The 17,850-nt window shown below is 33.9% G+C and overlaps 1 protein-coding gene across 4 annotated transcripts in view; it reads right to left on the reverse strand.

Moving 5' to 3' along the window:
- Positions 1-17,850, reverse strand: part of LOC128864488 (EEIG family member 2) — a 48,762-nt gene that overhangs the window by 21,562 nt on the left and 9,350 nt on the right. For 2 of the 4 annotated variants that reach the window (XM_054104175.1, XM_054104171.1), the window contains exon 6: positions 7,924-9,324. The exons of 1 other annotated variant lie outside the window; for it this stretch is intronic. In XM_054104175.1, coding sequence (XP_053960150.1) covers positions 7,924-9,324 — 1,401 coding nt within the window. The remainder of the gene's footprint in view (positions 1-7,923; positions 9,325-17,850) is intronic. One more of the 4 variants, XM_054104172.1, reaches the window with a different exon arrangement.

Raw genomic sequence — 17,850 nt, forward strand, 5'->3', positions numbered from 1 at the left:
ATTTGTGTGAATGCGTATGTGAACTTTTAAATGCCTGAGCAAGTTTTTCTTCTCATTTATTATTAAAGTTAGTTCAACAAATTTATTTGTTTTGTTATTAACGTTTAATGAATTCCTCCCCCACGGTTTTCAGGCGGAAACTGATGGCCACAAAAAAGTGCAAATACAAGAATATTGCAAAACAAAAAAAGGATACAAGCCACTCATCGTCGCCTTGCCATTGTTGACACATACAGCATATTTAAGGTTAGTTGCAATACTTTCAATGCTGCATATGTCAACTGCATGCCACATATGACAGTTGCAGGAAAATATAGGAAACAAAACAAACCAAAAAAAGAATTAAAAACATTGAATGACAAACTAAAGTGTCCAACTGTCAAGGTAGAAAAATATGTTGATAAATGTAACTATGCGAGAATACCACAACTCATAAACTGGTCATGGTTAGAACTGTCAGTGTCAACAAAGGAGGGTTTAATGCGACAGAAGTGTTAAGCACATATAGAAATATTATAACAGCATTTAATTGTAAAGTTTTTAGAACTGTTGCAGGCTATAGTATATACTGTAGTAGCACACATACATACATACATACACACCTACGTACACACATACTCCACTACATTAATAAACTGCTTATAAGCTTAATTGCACCCAGAGTTCACCTTCAATAGACGAGATTAATTATAATAGAATTTTGTCGCACGCTCGCATTTATGTACCCATGTGTGTGTGCGATTGCAACAAACTGAGCGTCAACAACAAATCCACGTAAAAATGAGTGGTAATGCAATTAATTCAAAAGGCAAGAAGGCAGGAGGGAAGGTAGAAAGTAGGAAAGCTTGACAATTTATCGATATTTAAACAACAAAAAAATTGAAAAATAATATAATATAAAAAAATCGATGGAAGTTACTATTTTTCCACTAAATAGAAAAAAACAAAATAATACAAAAACTACCGATGAGAGTGCAAACTGATGCTTCGTCTGTAGGTCGTTAGCTCTATGCGACAAATTGTAGGTTAAGTTGTGAGAGGTGGGAATGTGATTGGTAGTATTTAAAAATCCTCAAAGAAGCTCAATTTTTTTTGGGCAAATATACGCAGTAACAATGGTCCGTATTTACAAATCTTCAACGGTGCTCAAATTTTGTTTGCCCTTGCAATGCCTATGCCATTAAAGCACCTCAAAATCGTGTTCAGCGCGGAACAGATAGAACCAACGCACACAAATAGAACCATCGCACACAAATATTACCATCTAACAAATAGTATCACCTAACAAAAATGAAAAATATTTAAATTTATTTATGAATTATATAATACAATTTTGCAGAGGTAAAAAAGTTTTTGTTTTAATCACTATTAAAAAAAATACGTATATATATTTTGTAGACTTGTCTAATAAAAAATACACATTTATTCCATTAATTTTTTTTCCAGATTAACCAATTTAACAAATGACAGAACTCTCTTTATTTAGCACTTCGATTTGAGTTTCTTTACCTTTACTTTGCGAAAAATTTCGTTCTTTATTTTTGTTATGACATTTTGCGTCGGTGAAAAAATGTGATTTTTAGTCACAAAAAAAAATAAATTTTTTAGTAATCAGCATTAGAAACAATACTTTGCTTTAAATTATTTTTTTATTCAGAAAACTTCGAAATTAAATACCGGAATTTTTGAAGCTTTTAACGTTATTTCTGAAACATAAAGTTTAACGTAGGTAAGAGCAAATTTTAAATACAAAAAAATTTAAATTAGTAAAAAAATTTAAAAAAATGTTGAAGAAAACTTTGAAAAAAATATACCAGATTTTTACTTCTTTAATTTGTATCTCTTCACTAGTTTTTTAAAGCTTTTGAAAAAAATATTGTAATTAATTTCCGAAGTGATGACATTTTTTTTCTAAGATTTTTTAGGAAAAAATATTTCAATGTGTTTTTGAATCATAACGTTTAACGTAGGTGAGCAAATGTAGTTTTTTATTAAAAAAAATTAAAAAAAAAAAAAATTTTTTTAAATTAAAAAAAAATTTAAAAAAAAAATGTTATAAAATAATATAAAAGAATAGTTTGAGAAAAAAATTGCAGAACTTTCTTTATTTAACTCTTTGATTTGGGTCTCTTCACCCACCGCTTTGAAGCTTATGAACAAAATATTTAAATTTTTGAAATGATAAACAAAATTTGTTTTTTTCTAATCACAGCAAAAACAAAAAGAACTAATTTGTAGACTTGTGTAATCAACGTTAGAAACAAAACGCTCCTATCAATTAATTGTTCATTCCGAAAATATTTAAATTTATTTTTGAATCAAAACATTTTACCTAAGTGAGCATAAGTGGTTTTTAATACAAATAAACAAAAATCATTACAAAAAATAAAAAAAGAAATTAAAAAAAAATATAAAAAAAATTTAAAAAAAGATATAAAAAAAATTAAAAAAAAAATGTATTAAAACAAAATTCGAAAAAAGAATTTTTTTTGTCGGGACAGACTAGAAAGTACAGCATTCAGACATGATTAAGTCCATTGTACTGCACTCGGGTTCCCGTTTTAAGAATACGAGAACTTTCTTATTTAACTCTTCTTTAGGTTTCTTCACCAAGAATTTGAAGCTTTAGAAAAAAAATTCATTCATTCATACATATTTCTATAATCCCAACAAAAACAAAAATATTAGTTTGTAGACTCGTGCAGACCTTTGAACTAAAATACCAGCACTCTTTCGGCTTTTTAGGAATTTATTTAAGTTTATTTTTGAATCATAACATGTTACCTAGGAGAGAAAAGGTTTTTAATACTAAGAAACCGAAAAAAAAAATTAAAAAAATAATTATTGAAAAAAACTTGGAAAAAAGAATACGAGAACTTTCTTATTTAACTTTTCTTTAGGTCTCTTCGCCAAGCCTTTTTGAAATGATGAAAAATTTGTTTTTTTCTAATCCCAACAAAAACAAAAAATTATTTTGTAGACCCGTGCAGACCTTTCAACTAAAATAGCAGCAATTTTTCGGCTTTTTGTGAAATTATTTAACTTTTATTTGAATTTAATTTATTTTTGAACCATAGCATTTTCCGTTGGTGAGAAAATCTGTTTTTCAATACACAAAAAAAGATAAACTAGTGGAAAAAACATTAACTTCCTTTATTTAACTCATCGATTTAGTAGGTATGTACATCCACTCAGCCTCTTGAAGCGTTTGAAACAATAGTATACTATATTTTAAAATGATGAAAAAGTCTATTTTAAAAACAACGAAAATCAAAAAAAAAACTATCTCCACAGCGTACGGAATTCCTTAGGCTAAGCTGAGTTGAGAGCCGAACCGAAACTTATGCGTAATGGTGCTAACACTCACCAACGTAAACGTGCGCCATACGCCCGTATCGGCTGACACGATGACACAACGATTTACGATACTACGGAACGTAACGGTCTTGAGAATTCATTTCAATGAAGCTCTCATTAGTTTCATCGTGTCAGCTGATACGGGCGTACGTTTACGTTGGTGAGTGTGAGCCCCATAAGTCGTCGAAGTTGAATAAATTTATTCTTCCCTACCTCATTTTCCGCGCACACAGCACTTCTTTCTGCACTAAAATTCTTATGTATCTGGATTTATGTTCCTTCTTCCCAACTCTAAATGCATTAACTAACTTTTTGACGCTGTTCAAATTGAAGACCAGTTTAAAATTTGTATTTTTTGTCGCTTGCGAGACACTAAATTTTAATGCGATGAAAGTCGTAAATACGCTGGAATTAAAATGCAAAATCTTCGACGCATTAACTCTCACACACACATACACGCACAGAAAAGTAAAGGAAGTCATACACGCAATACATTCAAAAACTCAACCCAATATGGAGACGCTATTAAAAAAAAACGAAAAAAAAAAAACAATTTATAAAGAAATTAAAAACATATGAGAAAATTTATATTTACAGTATTATTATCAGTAATTAAGAAATATAAGTCAATTAAATATATATACGTATGAATATAATAAAATAAGCAATAAAAACCATAAGCCAAGCCAGTTAAAGCGCAAGGAAAATAATACGATCGCGTAAATAAAAACGTAACAAAATGCATTTAACTTAAAACAAAAGTAGTAAAAATATGAACGTACATACACACCTACAAATATTCCATATAAAATGAGAAAATAAGTAATAAACCACGAACTATAAGTAATAAATGAACCCATAAACAGTAAAAAATGGCATAAAACCGAATGCATTTAATTCGAATTCGAACAAAACAACTGCCAATGAATGATACTAACATAAATTAGGTACGCATTGGGTACTGATTAGGTACCAATTAAAGATGCCCACTTCGAATTGTTTTTATTGATGATGCGTCATAATCGTAAAAGGCATATTACTTGTAAGTATGTAAATGATGGAACTAGTTTGGCGTTGAAAAGGTGAACGAATTTTAATTAACTACCAACAACAACACTTTTAAGCTGCATTCTGATGATCTCTGGTGGATGGGATGATGATGATGCGGATGAGGAAAAAATCGTAAATATTTTAAATGATTTATATTTTGTGCAATGCAGTTTACGCTTTCACCCAGCTGAGTACGCCATTAATGGATAGCTGATATTTTTGCTATATTGCAAAGACTGTCATTGAAAAAAAAGGATATTTCAATCTCAATATTTTTTAATAAAATAATTTGCTTGCACGAGAATATATTTGAACAAAGAATCTCACCTTAAAATGTGTATCAGTATAATTTTCATAAGAGAAGATATTTGAGCAAGTAATCTCGATAATTTTTTCCAGCAAAGTCTTCGGTAATTTTTATGAACAGTAGAGAAGACTGATTACCTTTTAGCAGCACCGTTTCAAATAAGGTAGTTCTTTTTTATGTTTTTTGTTCGATTACTAACCTGTATAAGTCACATCGATAAAATTACTTGTTTGACGTATTTTGAAAGGCTCTAAATTTTTCATAGTCGCAATTTTTCATACTAAAATAGGAAAACGATAAATCAATCGCAATAATTATACAGCTGGATTTCAATTAATCAACTCATTTTTGGGCTTAAAACACTTTAAGTTTATTTTTATGAGAAAACGTGTCCAAGTAAGTTGGTAAGAAATTGGTTTTAAACTATTCACACCAATCGTTCAAGTTTTATCGACTTACTATCAATATATTGGATTGGGGAATAAGTCCACAGCGTTTTTATATTTTCTTGTATTTTACAACGATTTTTTTTGCTGTTGGGCAAAAGGTAAATATTCATTCGATAGAACTCTTTCTGTTCTATAAAACAATTTTTTATAAGTTTTGAGGCTTAGAAATAGAATACCCAGGAGGCAGGCAGCCCGGAAAATTTGCGACTTGTATGGAGAAGGTGCCAAAGGCGAGTCTACAGCATGGAAATGGTTTGCAAAGTCGATGACACGCCCCGCAGCGGAAGGTCTTCTGAATTCGATGAAGAATGTCCCGCATAACTTTTGAAGGAGAACAGTAGCCAAACCAGTTGTGAATTGGCGGAAAAAATTAACTGCGTTCATAATCATCTCCATTCAATGAGATTTACCGACAAATTGGGAGGAAAAATTGAGGCACGAGCTCAAAAAAAAAACAAAAAAAACAAAGTCGGCTTTAAATTGCTTTTCAGCATATCGCCCGCTATCGAGCGACACGCGGTCATAAACACCGCTTTTTGTACCGAATCGTCACGGAAGATGAGAATTGGTGCCTCTCCATTAATATGAAGCATAGAAAGCAGTTGATAGCTTCAGAAGATACGCCAAAGACGAGAGGCAAGCCGGATCTTCATCCAAAGAAGGATATGAAATGTGTTTGGTGGGACTGGGAGGGCATGGTGCACTGGGATGCACTTTGATGCTCGAAAAGAATGCCACGGTCAACAAGGGGCTTTACATTGCCCAGCTACACCGCGTGAATGAGGCTATTCGTTTGAAAAGATCTAATCGACATAGGCAGACCATACTCCTTGTCGACAAAGCCTGGCCACATGTTGCACAAGTCGTCAAAGCCGCACTCCAAGAGCTCGAATGGGAGGTTCTTCAGCATAGGACGTATTCTCCGGACCTTGCAGCGACCGATTACCATCTTTTCCGCTCCCAGGCTTTGCAACTTCTTCAAAAAAAAAAAAAAAACTTAACAAAAAATTAAAAAAAAAAATTAAAAAAATAAACTAAAAACAAAAATTAAAAAAAAATTAAAAACAAATATTAAAAAAATCAAAAAAATATATATACAAAAATTGTGAGTAAAAGGTCCGAAATTTTGTGGAAAAATGTGAATAATAAGTTCGAGACTTTGTTGAAAATTTGATGATTTAATTTTTAATTTTTTTGTTTTGTTGTAGTTTGAAACTTTAAGATATGTTGCTTTTGTTCTAGTATGAACTATATTTTTACAAATAGTTAACGAAAAAAAAGTGCCATGACACAGAAAATATAGCGAATATTCTAAAACATTCACTGTTCCAAAACTTTTTCGACGCACTGTATCTCAAATATTGTCCCACTAGTCAGGATTCTTTTGAAACTATTGATCAAAGTCGGAACCTAATGCCTTTGAGTCAGGCATAGTTAAGAATCTCTGCCACATTAAATCTGTCGAGGGTCGATTTCTTGCCGCCGAAAAATCACTTCGATAATTCCTTATGATGAAAAAAACAATACAGGGTCCGGCAGTCGAAGTGTAACCAACTTCAGACTGCTCGTGCAGCTGATGCACGGGCATCAGCTGTCTTTTGGCTAAATGCCGGGCCGGTGTAACCGCAAATGCACTCTATCCAATTGCTTTCATCGTGTCTGGCGTCAAGGTAAATGCGAAATATTATCGGGACAATATTCTGGAGGTTGCTTTGAAGCCGTGGACAGACAAATATTTCGGTGGCAGACCATGGACGTTTCAACAGGTCTCGGCACGGTCTCACAAAGCTCGACCGAATCAAGAATGGTTAAAAAGCAACGTTCAGAACTTCATGACGTCCACACAATGGCTCTCAAATTCACCAGATGCGTACCCGATAGATTATTCCCTATGGGCCGTTTTGGAGAGCAAGGTCCGAACTAAAAGATTCACCTGTCTCGAGGCGCTGAAAAACGCAATTGTCCGCGAGTGGGCCAAAATACCTGCAAGTCACATTCGGACAGCTTACGATTCGTTTCTGGACCGCCGCAAGGTCATAGTCAAGGCAAAAGGTGGTCATATCGAGCAAAAGTAAATTGATTCTTAATTTTGTATTATTTTTACACATTTTGTACTTTGAATTGAATAAAAGTAATTTTCCGAACTAAATTTATGGCCTTTTTAATTGGTTACACTATTTTTTGCGGCCCTATGTTCAACCTAGGAATCACGGGAAAAAAAATTATTTTTGTTCAAAAATTCTTCGAATATTACAAATTGAACTTCAAAAATGATTTCAATCTCAAGTACGAATGATTAATTGAGTGTTCAAAAATTAATTTAACCACTATTTGTAGTTGACTATTTTGAAGTATTTTCCCAGCTGTAAAAAATTGCAATCAATCGTGTTCACTTTATCAACGGACTAGTTTTTAAAATAGTTAAAAAAATAAAAAAAACATGAAAAACATTGAAATGAAAAGCAGTTTTTATGATGTTTATGAATCCAATTATTACCACAAAATGAAATTTAATGAATTACATTTGTATGCCCTTAAAATAGGCCATCTGTGGAAGCCCACATACCAGCCAGACGTTCAACGTATGCAAAGTGATGTTCATTGTGAGTCTATTCCCTTTTATTAGTTTAATGCCATACGATCTAATGCACGCAAACGAACAACACACAAATAAGTAGTTGAAATCCGTGACGCATTGAAAGTATGATTTTTTTGTTCTATTTTGTTTTTGTGATGTTTTGAACTGTGTGCACTACAAACCTCATTAACTCGTAGGCGGCATTCGTTGAGTGTGGACGCACCATAAGCGTATCCGGATGGCCCATTGCGAATTGCTCATGCTGCTGCAGCTGCTGATGTCCATCCAGGCGCAGCTGTATCCCTTGCTCCTGCGGCGTTGTGTACTGCACATAGCCGAGCGTTTGGCGCAACGGTGTTGAACTCTTCAACATGGTGCGGCGGTAGGCGCGCTCGAAAGGTGTACGCGACATGAACGACATTGCCGCAGCATTTTGATCGTTCGACAACAATTGACTAACACGATCATGCGAATAGATTTCAGTTAGCGAGCCATGTGTATGGTGTTGTGGTAACATTTGATTATGGCTATTCGGCGTACCAGACGTCGATGACGACGAGTCCACCATATCGTAGTTCAGCAAGCGCGCAACAAACGAGGGAGGTGAAGGTTTCTCAGCCGACTGTGTCACCAGCGGAAAGTTTGGCTTACGTCCCGAAGTCGGCGTGAGAAAAGGATCCGGTTCGACACGTTCGGTCACCACATCCGGTATGGTGCCCATGGAACGCATCTTCTGTATCGGATAGTGGGGACCGCGCTGCATAAATGATGGCGGCTGTTGATTGTGTTGCTGCTGCGGCAGTGGGCTATCGTCGTTGCCAATGAATTTGGCATTACCCACTTTGTTCTTCACAAACAACTTGCCCGAACTTGTTGACGAGGTGGAATTCTTGCGTTGTTGCAAATTAAATCGATGCTTCTCCTCCAGCGAACGTTCGCGCATGCGCAACAACTCCTCACGCACCTGCTGCTCGCTATAGTCGTCCAAACATAAATTGTTAAGCGATTTTATTTTTGGTATTTGCGCGCGATCTGCCAACATTTTTAGGCGACGCGGTGAATTGCGATCCAACTCCAGCGAGGCGCGATGGAACTCCATTTCGATAATGGAGATATTTTCCATTGATTTGATTTTGGCAACGCGTGGCGTATGAAAATTTTCATCCAAACCCGAGTCGTCGGCTGTCTCCTCCGAACAAGATTCGCCGCTGCCGCTACCACTACCACTGCCGCTGCCACTGCCACTACCGCTGCCACTTTCATAGATCTGAGAGGCACGCGAATCGCTGCGGCTGTTACTAGCGGCGCTGCGATACGTGGGCGAGGGTGTGTTCAGTGCAAACTTTTCGCTGTAAATGGAGAGCGAACAAGCGGATGAAGTTGGTGGCATTTCATTGAGTGGCGTACGGAAATCCTCATCGCGTATGGTAGAATTGGGCGTTTGGAAGAGCAACTCTTCGCTTTCATACTCGCAGATCGTATCCGTTGTTGGCTTTTGATGGTTCAACGAAGGTATATTTAGCTTCATGGCGTTGGCGGCTTTCTGATTGAGTCTATTAAGGAGAGAAACGGATTTGCTGAATCTGCTGGACGTGTTGGTATATGTTAGGAAGAGTGTGTGAGTGGGGGAGATAGAGAGAGATCGTGATGCGGCGAACAAGTATGCAAAGTTGGTTTGAGATCGTTTGTTTTTTTTTTTTTGGTTTTTGTTTTCAAGCCGTATGTGCGGTGCGAATTTGCAAATTTAAGACGCAATGTTGTTAATATTTCCCAAAATACATTACATTACAGTACAGTGTAAATTACATTACATTACATTGCGTTGATTCGTTGTGGTTGTGGTGTAGGTAAACCAATGTAATACGAAGAATACCAACAACATTATGGAATTTTTATTTTTTTCAGTGTTGGTGGTGGTGCCCATAATATCAACAATATTTCGGTTTACATTTTTTATAATATATTTTACAAAAAAGGTTTAAAAAACATAAAAATAGAATATAAAGAAATGAAAAAAGTGTAATTAGCGCAAAATAACAATCGTGAGAATCATAAACTAAAATTTGCTAAGCTAAGAGCCAAAAATTCGACTAATTAAAATAAAATATTAAAAAATTGTGAGTACTAAAAATATAAATACGATTAGATTTCATTAATTTTTGAATAAATTTAATTTACATAAATTATTTATTTTAACAACTATTTTATTTTATAAATAAAATGTCTAATAAATATTTAATTTTGCTAATTTTGCATGAACCCAAAGCCGCAATCAAGTAACAGATAAGTGAAATGTAATTTTATTTCATTTTTTTTTTCCAATTCAACTGGAACTTTTCAAACTACAGATGATGAAATTTGCATTCGAATTAATTTAAAGTATTTTAAAGCGTTATAAATACGCGTGAGAGAGATAGAGAGAGAGAGAAAGATATAAAGAGCGTGAATAAGGGATAAATCTATTAGCAGCAACACTTTTGTTTTTACTGAACGCAATTAATGGCTAGCAGCAACAGCAACAGCCCGCTCACTACCGAAACATTGCACAGCGCTACAAGTAAGATAAACTCGCTGTTTCTTTCTAGCAGTTCTATATTTTGAAATTGCTAACTGCGTAGAAAACATTGCCGCTGACGACGAGATTGACTTCAATGAAAAATTTAAAAACACCGAAAAAAAATATAATGCATTTAAATTTTCCCAACGCCAACGAAGACGAGATTGACTTCAATGAGTAAAGATACCATTTTTTGACAAGAATTAAAAAAAATATATAATGCGTTTAAATTTCCCCAACGCTTATTTTTCATACTTTCATTTTATTTATTTATTTGCATTTATTATTTATATTTAATTTTTATTTTATTTGTTCATTTTTATTTAATTTTTATTTTTTTATTTTTTTTTTTTATATTATATTCATTTATTTTTATTTTTATTTAATTTTTTTTAATATATTCATTAATTTTTATTTAATTTTAATATTTTTTTTAAATATATTCATTTATTTTTATTTAATTTTTTTATATTATATATACATACATATATAAAAAAAACCGAAAAAAAATAATGGATTTATGGATAAATTTTCCCAACGCCAACGAAGACGAGATTGGCTTCAATAAGTAAAGAGGCCATTTTTTGACAAAAATTAAAAAAAACGAAAAAAAAATAATGCATTTAAATTTCCCCCAAAGCTTATTTTTCATACTTTCATTTTATTTATTGTATTTATATGTATTGTATATTTATTGTATTTATTTGTATTTATTATTTTCATTTAATTTTTATTTCATTTATTTATTTTTATTTAAATTTTATTTTTTTATTTTTATTTTTTTAATTATATTCATTTATTTTTATTTTTATTTAATTTTTTTTTAATATATTTATTTATTTTTATTTAATTTTTTTTTTTTAATATATTCATTTATTTTTATTTAACTTTAATATTTTTTTAAAATATATTCATTTATTTTTATTTCATTTTTACTTTTTTATATATTTTTGCCTTTTCGCAATCCCTTAAAACAATAAAACTCATAATGCATTTCGCCATAAAGTTAAATATATTAGTAATTTATCAAGTCATAACATTCATTGCGTCTACAGGCATGAATTATCGTGCATTATCGACTTCGGCACTCTGTTTCGAAAACGACATTCCGTGTTTGAGATCTACTGATCTCAGCTGTGATTTGTCAATCAGCTGTTCGGCATCTTACTTATAGATCTGTACAATGACCAAAAATCCACCGAGAATGCCGTTAGTTTCGTTGTTTGCAAGCAGTTTTTCTTAATTAAATACTATACAGCCTTTATAGACCTTCAGCGCTCCGAAATAGAAAAGCAAAGGTTTTTAAAAAATATATATACAAATTATGCAAATGCTCATAAGCAAAAAGATGCTTTAAATGGCGATTTCATAATGATTTTCTAGAATTGTTTTTAATCTAAAATGAATCGAAAAAGTCAACTCATACTTATTAGAAACGACAAAACTACTAACAAAATCCTCATAAAGTAACGAATCTGAAGCGAAAATGCTCAGCAAAATAGGTACAAAATAGTCAAAAAATAAAGGTACATAGAATACTATAGGAAAAACGTGGAAAAAATGTATGTATCCTTTAATTGTCAGTAAGAATATCTGATTAGAAGTCGATATTCCAATTGCGAATATCTCCGATAATTTCACTCGATATCTCCATTGAAATCGATCAATGATCGACAAATTAACATATTCTTATACTTTTTGCGTAAGTTTAAATAAAATTTTCTTTTCTGACAAAAATCGCGAGGAACAAAGCATATGGAGAAAGAGAGACGTATATAAAAAGGGAGAGAGATAGTAAAACAGATATACGAGTATATAGATAGAGGGAACTATATTGGTGGAGAAATGTAGATAGTTAAAACGATTTTGTTTCTCCCAAAATATTAATCTCGCTTAATTTGGTATCCAGCATCTAACCGCGTTGAATGGCGTCAACATTCGCTTAGCAAATATTTGACGTACTACTATGCCAGTCTCGCCTGCGCGCTTGACCACCATTACCAAGAAGTATGTTAAGGGATCCTTGTCAACTAGCATGAAATTTCTAGAAGTTTAGATTTAATATCTTCATCTTTTTCGTGTTGAATTCTAAAGTAAGTGTAATCCAACGAAAAAATTCTGTGATCGATTCTAAAAATGGCACGCTCCACGAAGGCAAAGGGGTAGATTTTCCCACTGAAGAAGCTTTGCCAGGGGAGTTGGTTGTTTTGAAAAACAACTGACTACCTAAAACGTTAATATTAAGAAACGCGTATGCCAGATAAAGATAGATGCATACTCGCTGTGTTTTGTGCGAGATAGATAGAGTTAGCGAGAGCAAGAGAGGGGAAAGGGGCGCAAGAAATGTTTTTGAAATTAAAATAATAGGAATTTCCACTTCAACCCAAATGCATTTCGTGCTCCCTACTCATCACAATAACTATCTAAACCCTCAGCTACCCCATTTATTAGTGAGCGATAATGAAGAGGTATAAAGATAACTTTTTCTCTGTCATGAGGCTTCTCAGAATATAGCAAAGAAAGAGAGAGGGAGATAGATAAAAAACTGTTTTTCCGCCAAAAACGTTTAACATACATAACTGAGAAAGACAAATAGAAAGATAGATAGGGCAATGGAAAGATGGAGTGAGTGAGCAAGTGAAAGAGTCCACAAACGATATTTCCTAGAGATATTTCTTGAAGTCTCGGCAAAATGAAACCCTAACTGCTCTAAATTTTAAGGATCTAAAAATTAATTATAACTCAGAAACTATTCATTTAAAACCATTAGAGTTTTAAAGTTATGCAATATTTGAAGTGGAGAAATCAATTGTGGATCTTCAATTTACAAATCTGACTGTAAACGCACGCGAAAAATTACTATTTGGAGTGCACGTGTTAAAAGGAAAGTTCAAGGACACATAATTCTTCCAAGAAAAAGTTCTGAATGAGATAATACAGTACGCACATACAAGGTGGGTGGCGCAAATTAATCACCTTATCGGAAGATGTCTAGTTTTTTGCAAATGACGTCGTACGCCAATCACATTTGACATTTGTTAACTAAACAGCTGCAGTATACCTACAAACAGACAATCAACGGGCCGCATAAAGGTGAAAATAAATAATTCTAATATATCACAGAAATTTTTTTTTTTTATTTAGCGAAAGATTTATTCAAATCAGTATTGGAATCAGAATTTGCAATCCTTTGCCTAAGATAAAACTTTTTTGGGACATTTTGTGGTCACAGAGCGATATTCTGAAAAATAAGAAACCATTTTTTCACTCTGGAATATTGAAGATACTTATTTTTCCACCGTTGCCAACGAATGTCATTTTGAAAAGCATGAGCAAATCGGTCGACGACTAAGACTCACATTTTGCGAGTTAGTCACCGTTGTATATTAAAAATTTTAGATAATGACAAATTCGAATGAAGCGCCCGAGGGAGAGTTACAGAGAAAGGCGGTTGCGACGAGTATTACAGACGAAATAACATAAAGGATAATACTGGCAAAGCTTGTCTATGGTGGGGAAAAAGAAAATATGCTTGAATACAAAAAGTTTTTGAATGAATATTTTTTGCACCGAATAGGTTTCTTAACAGTCAACAATCATCACCTTAGAAAATTCAACTAAAACAACAAACTCCTCCACGTGAGAAAATCAAATGGTAGAAGAATTTGACTTCATTTTGTGCATCTAATTAGCATTATTTTAACTAAGATCAAAATAGCTTAGGTCGCTAAAGTACGATTTAAGAAAAAATGTGGAGAGAAACGATAAAAAAACATGCCATCCCATTTTGGCGAAGTTTTTCAAACTAAGTGCTACACTTTTGTTGTTATTTTTCTGGGAAAAATATTTCAGAAATATATACTCGTAAAGCGTATATTTTTCTTTGAATCATGTGAAAAAGTTAGGTCAGTATATTACGTTGTATATATTTATGTAGCAGCTTTAATAGAAATTAACTAGTCTAGCACCCTAGATACTACCAGCCTATCCTGGGTTAGCTATCGTACCTCAATACTCACATTTTCGATTTGCATTGCGACTTAAATATACAACACTCCCTTATTTTAATTCTAAAAAAACAAAAACTACAACACGAAATCAAATTCGATTATTTATAATTGAGCCCCTATAAAAATAAATGCATATCTGCATACTGATGACCTCATTGCGGTTGACGCCCAAAAATACAATTAATAAAAACGCAACACAGAGGCCAAAAAAAACTGCGAAACTCGTGAGTTTACAGCAGTTAAATGAAATTTTCAAATGACCGAATAAGAAAAACAAAATATTAAGAAAATTTATGAGGTAAAAGAATTCACTGGCAAGCGATAAATGCAAATAAAATATTTGCATACACTTGTAGACATATACCAACAAACATCTGTACTTTGTTTGTGGGTTGGTATTTGACACTCAACAGAAATGAGTAAAAAATTTGACTGGTAGCCAAGTTTGTATGTGCACTTATTATATGTGAAGTGACTAACGCTGCAAGCAAACAAATAATAAATTATCTCCTAATAGACATTTAATGAAATGTTGTTTATCACATTTCAGTAGCACGTAAAGTTTCATGAATTTTGGGGTTCATAAGCGTAGCTTATACATTTTATTAAATGTTCGAAAATTCGAAGTTTCGAAGATTAGAATTTTCGAAAATTCGAATATACTTCACATTTCCGAACATTTAATAAAATGAACTAAGATTAGAATTTTCGAAAATTCAAATCTTCGAAACTTCGAATTTTCGAACATTCCACTTTCTTATCGGAAACGACTTTAAAGTTGTGTTAAGTTTGAAACTCATGAATTTTATTATTACTATAAAATTTGTAAATCCTTGCTCTACATTTGAAGTGCGAAAAGCGTAAAAAACACTCAATTAGGAAGGGAAAAAATTGTAAAACTGTTTTCGTTAACCATAGAGAATTTTGTTAAACTATAAATATTTTAAAATAAAAAAATATTTTTTAAAATATTTTATTATTTTTTTTTAAATATTTAAAAAATTTTTTGTTTTTCTTTGTAAAACTGTTTTCATAAGCTTTAGAGTATTGTCTAAACCACAAATATTTCAAACACACTTAAATTTTTTTTTCTTTTTTGTAAAACTGTTTTCGCAAGCTTTGGAAAATTGTCTTAAACCATAAATATTTCAAACCCGCTTTAAAATATTTTTTTTTTATTTAAAAAAATTTTTTTTTTTTCTCAAAGTGCTCAAATTTTTTTGAATTACGCAGCACAATAACTAAATGGTTTGCTTGGCTCTTTGAATCTATGTCTGTACAAAAATACTCAGCCCGCCGAATGTATTCATGCTTTTAGCCATGCCGTCACCTTTGAGGGGACATCAAACTGTCGCACACTGGCCTTAAACTTAACATTGAAAAATTGGTTTGTGCGGTTGGGGATTTTTTTTAGGTTTGCATTGCATTTGCCACTTTTATGAGTTTGATTCTTCAAGTGAAACAATTTGGCATTTTGTTGATAAAATCTTCGGAAAAAATTCGCATTTATTGAAAGCACTACTATAAAATTTTATTAATCAATTAATGCATGAGACTTTTTTCTTCGAATTCAAAAACTTCAATAACAGCAATTAAAGGGTTGGTGTATTTTTAGATGTGCAAACAAAACAAACAAAAAAAAAACGCTTGCAAATTTTTTTGTCAGCTTTCGTGTTTTTACTCTTTCAAATTTGAGTCTCATCTCATTCTTTTCTCATTCAGACTTTAATGGAGGGTTGAATGGTTAAGACCATTCATAGCAGCTTGAATAAGTTCTTGTCTTTTCCCAGACAAATAATCGTCTCATCTCAAGCAACATAGTAATCCAATTTCACATGTAGGCTTCAGGAATAGATTCAAAACCTCGACGTCAAACAAAAAATAATTTTTTCATTGCAATGAATTCGAAGTAAAATTTCGCTAAATAAACATTAAAAACGAATTTGGAAATTCAAGACCATACAAGTAAACGTTGTTATATTATTGATTTTGAGATTAACTGAGTTTGAAGAATCTGAAGAAATTGGTCACATGACATTTCATTCATTTACTGCAAGAGTTTCATATTCCAAACAACAAAACGTTGTTGAATAAAACGGCTTCACAGCTTTCAATTTGTTATGAGTAGAAGAAACATTTTTTTCTGTCCTCCCGGAGGCAATTACCAGGTCTCTGGGTCGAAACCGACCTTATTCGATTTATCTTTAAAATGCTTAGCGACAGAACTGTGGGGCGGCATCTCCATCCAGCGGCAGGTGAGTAGGGGCACTCCGCAAGGTGGTGTTCTCTCGCCTTTCCTCTGGGTTGTTGTCGTAAATGACTTGCTTGAGGAGCTGGGGAAAGGGCGCTGCAGGGTAATTGCCTACGTAGGGTAATGGCACTAATCGCTAGAGGAAAATTTGTGGATACTCTGTACAACTTGAGTTAGATGAGCAATGGATTGCGCCCTGTCGGTGAATCCTCTTAAGACGGAGCTCGCCCTATTTACGAGAAAATATAAAATACGCAGAGCTCAACTTCCCTCACTAGGGGACGCTCCTCTGATGCTTATTGACAAGGTGAAGTACCTAGGTATTATCCTTGACAGCAAGCTTGCATGGAAGTCCAATATTGAGAAAAGAGTGAGGAAGGCAACAATCGCCTTGTATGGGTGCAAGAGCGCAATTGGCAAAAGATGGGTCCTTTCGGCTAGAGTTCTTTTTTGGCTACATGATATTATTGTAAACCTATCTTGTTATATGGAGTCATAGTCTGGTGGAACTCACTAGAGAAGACGACATTGATGAAGAAGCTGGAGAGAGTTCAGAGGTCAGCGCTCATTGGCATCAGTGGGGTGCTTCGAACGACTCCTACTCTGGCGCTCAACGCAATGTTAAATATGGTACCCGTACACATCGCAGGCAGAATTGCCGCTACACGTACCGCAATCAGACTAAGGGGCTCGGGCTATAAGCTCAACCCCACTTATGGGCACTCAAGCATCCTTAGAAACTTTAAGTTCATCCCTCTGTCTACACTTTTGGGCAGGGCCTGGTGAACTTGTTCACGGATGGATCGAAGTTGGAAGGAAAGGTTGGCGGAGGAGTATTTTGCGAGGAGCTCCCCATCAGACTCAAATTCAGGTTACCGGACCACTGCAGTCTGTTCCAGGCAGAGGTAGTCGCAATCAAGGAGGCAGCTGATTGGTTGCTCACATACGTACTAACAGTCAAGAAAGCAAATATTTACTCCGACAGCCAAGCGGCAATAAGGGCCCTCGGGTCAGTGACGGTGCATTCGAAACTGGCCAAGGAATGCTTGACCTCACTTTCGACTGTGTCCGAATTCTTTGACATAAGCCTCATCTGGGTTCCTGGTCACAGCGACATGCGAGAAACTGTGAGGCGGATGAGCTGGCCAGACAAGAGACATGTGAGGTCGCGAAATCCTTCTGGTCACGTGTGGACCGGAGGAGCTCGGGCGAGCTTCTGAGGTTGGCAAAATGTCAGCTTTCAAATCTCGTGGGTTTTCGCACAGGTCACTATGCGCGGGGAATGCATGCT

The sequence above is a fragment of the Anastrepha ludens genome, chromosome 5, assembly GCF_028408465.1.
Source record: "Anastrepha ludens isolate Willacy chromosome 5, idAnaLude1.1, whole genome shotgun sequence".
NCBI lineage: Eukaryota > Metazoa > Arthropoda > Insecta > Diptera > Tephritidae > Anastrepha > Anastrepha ludens.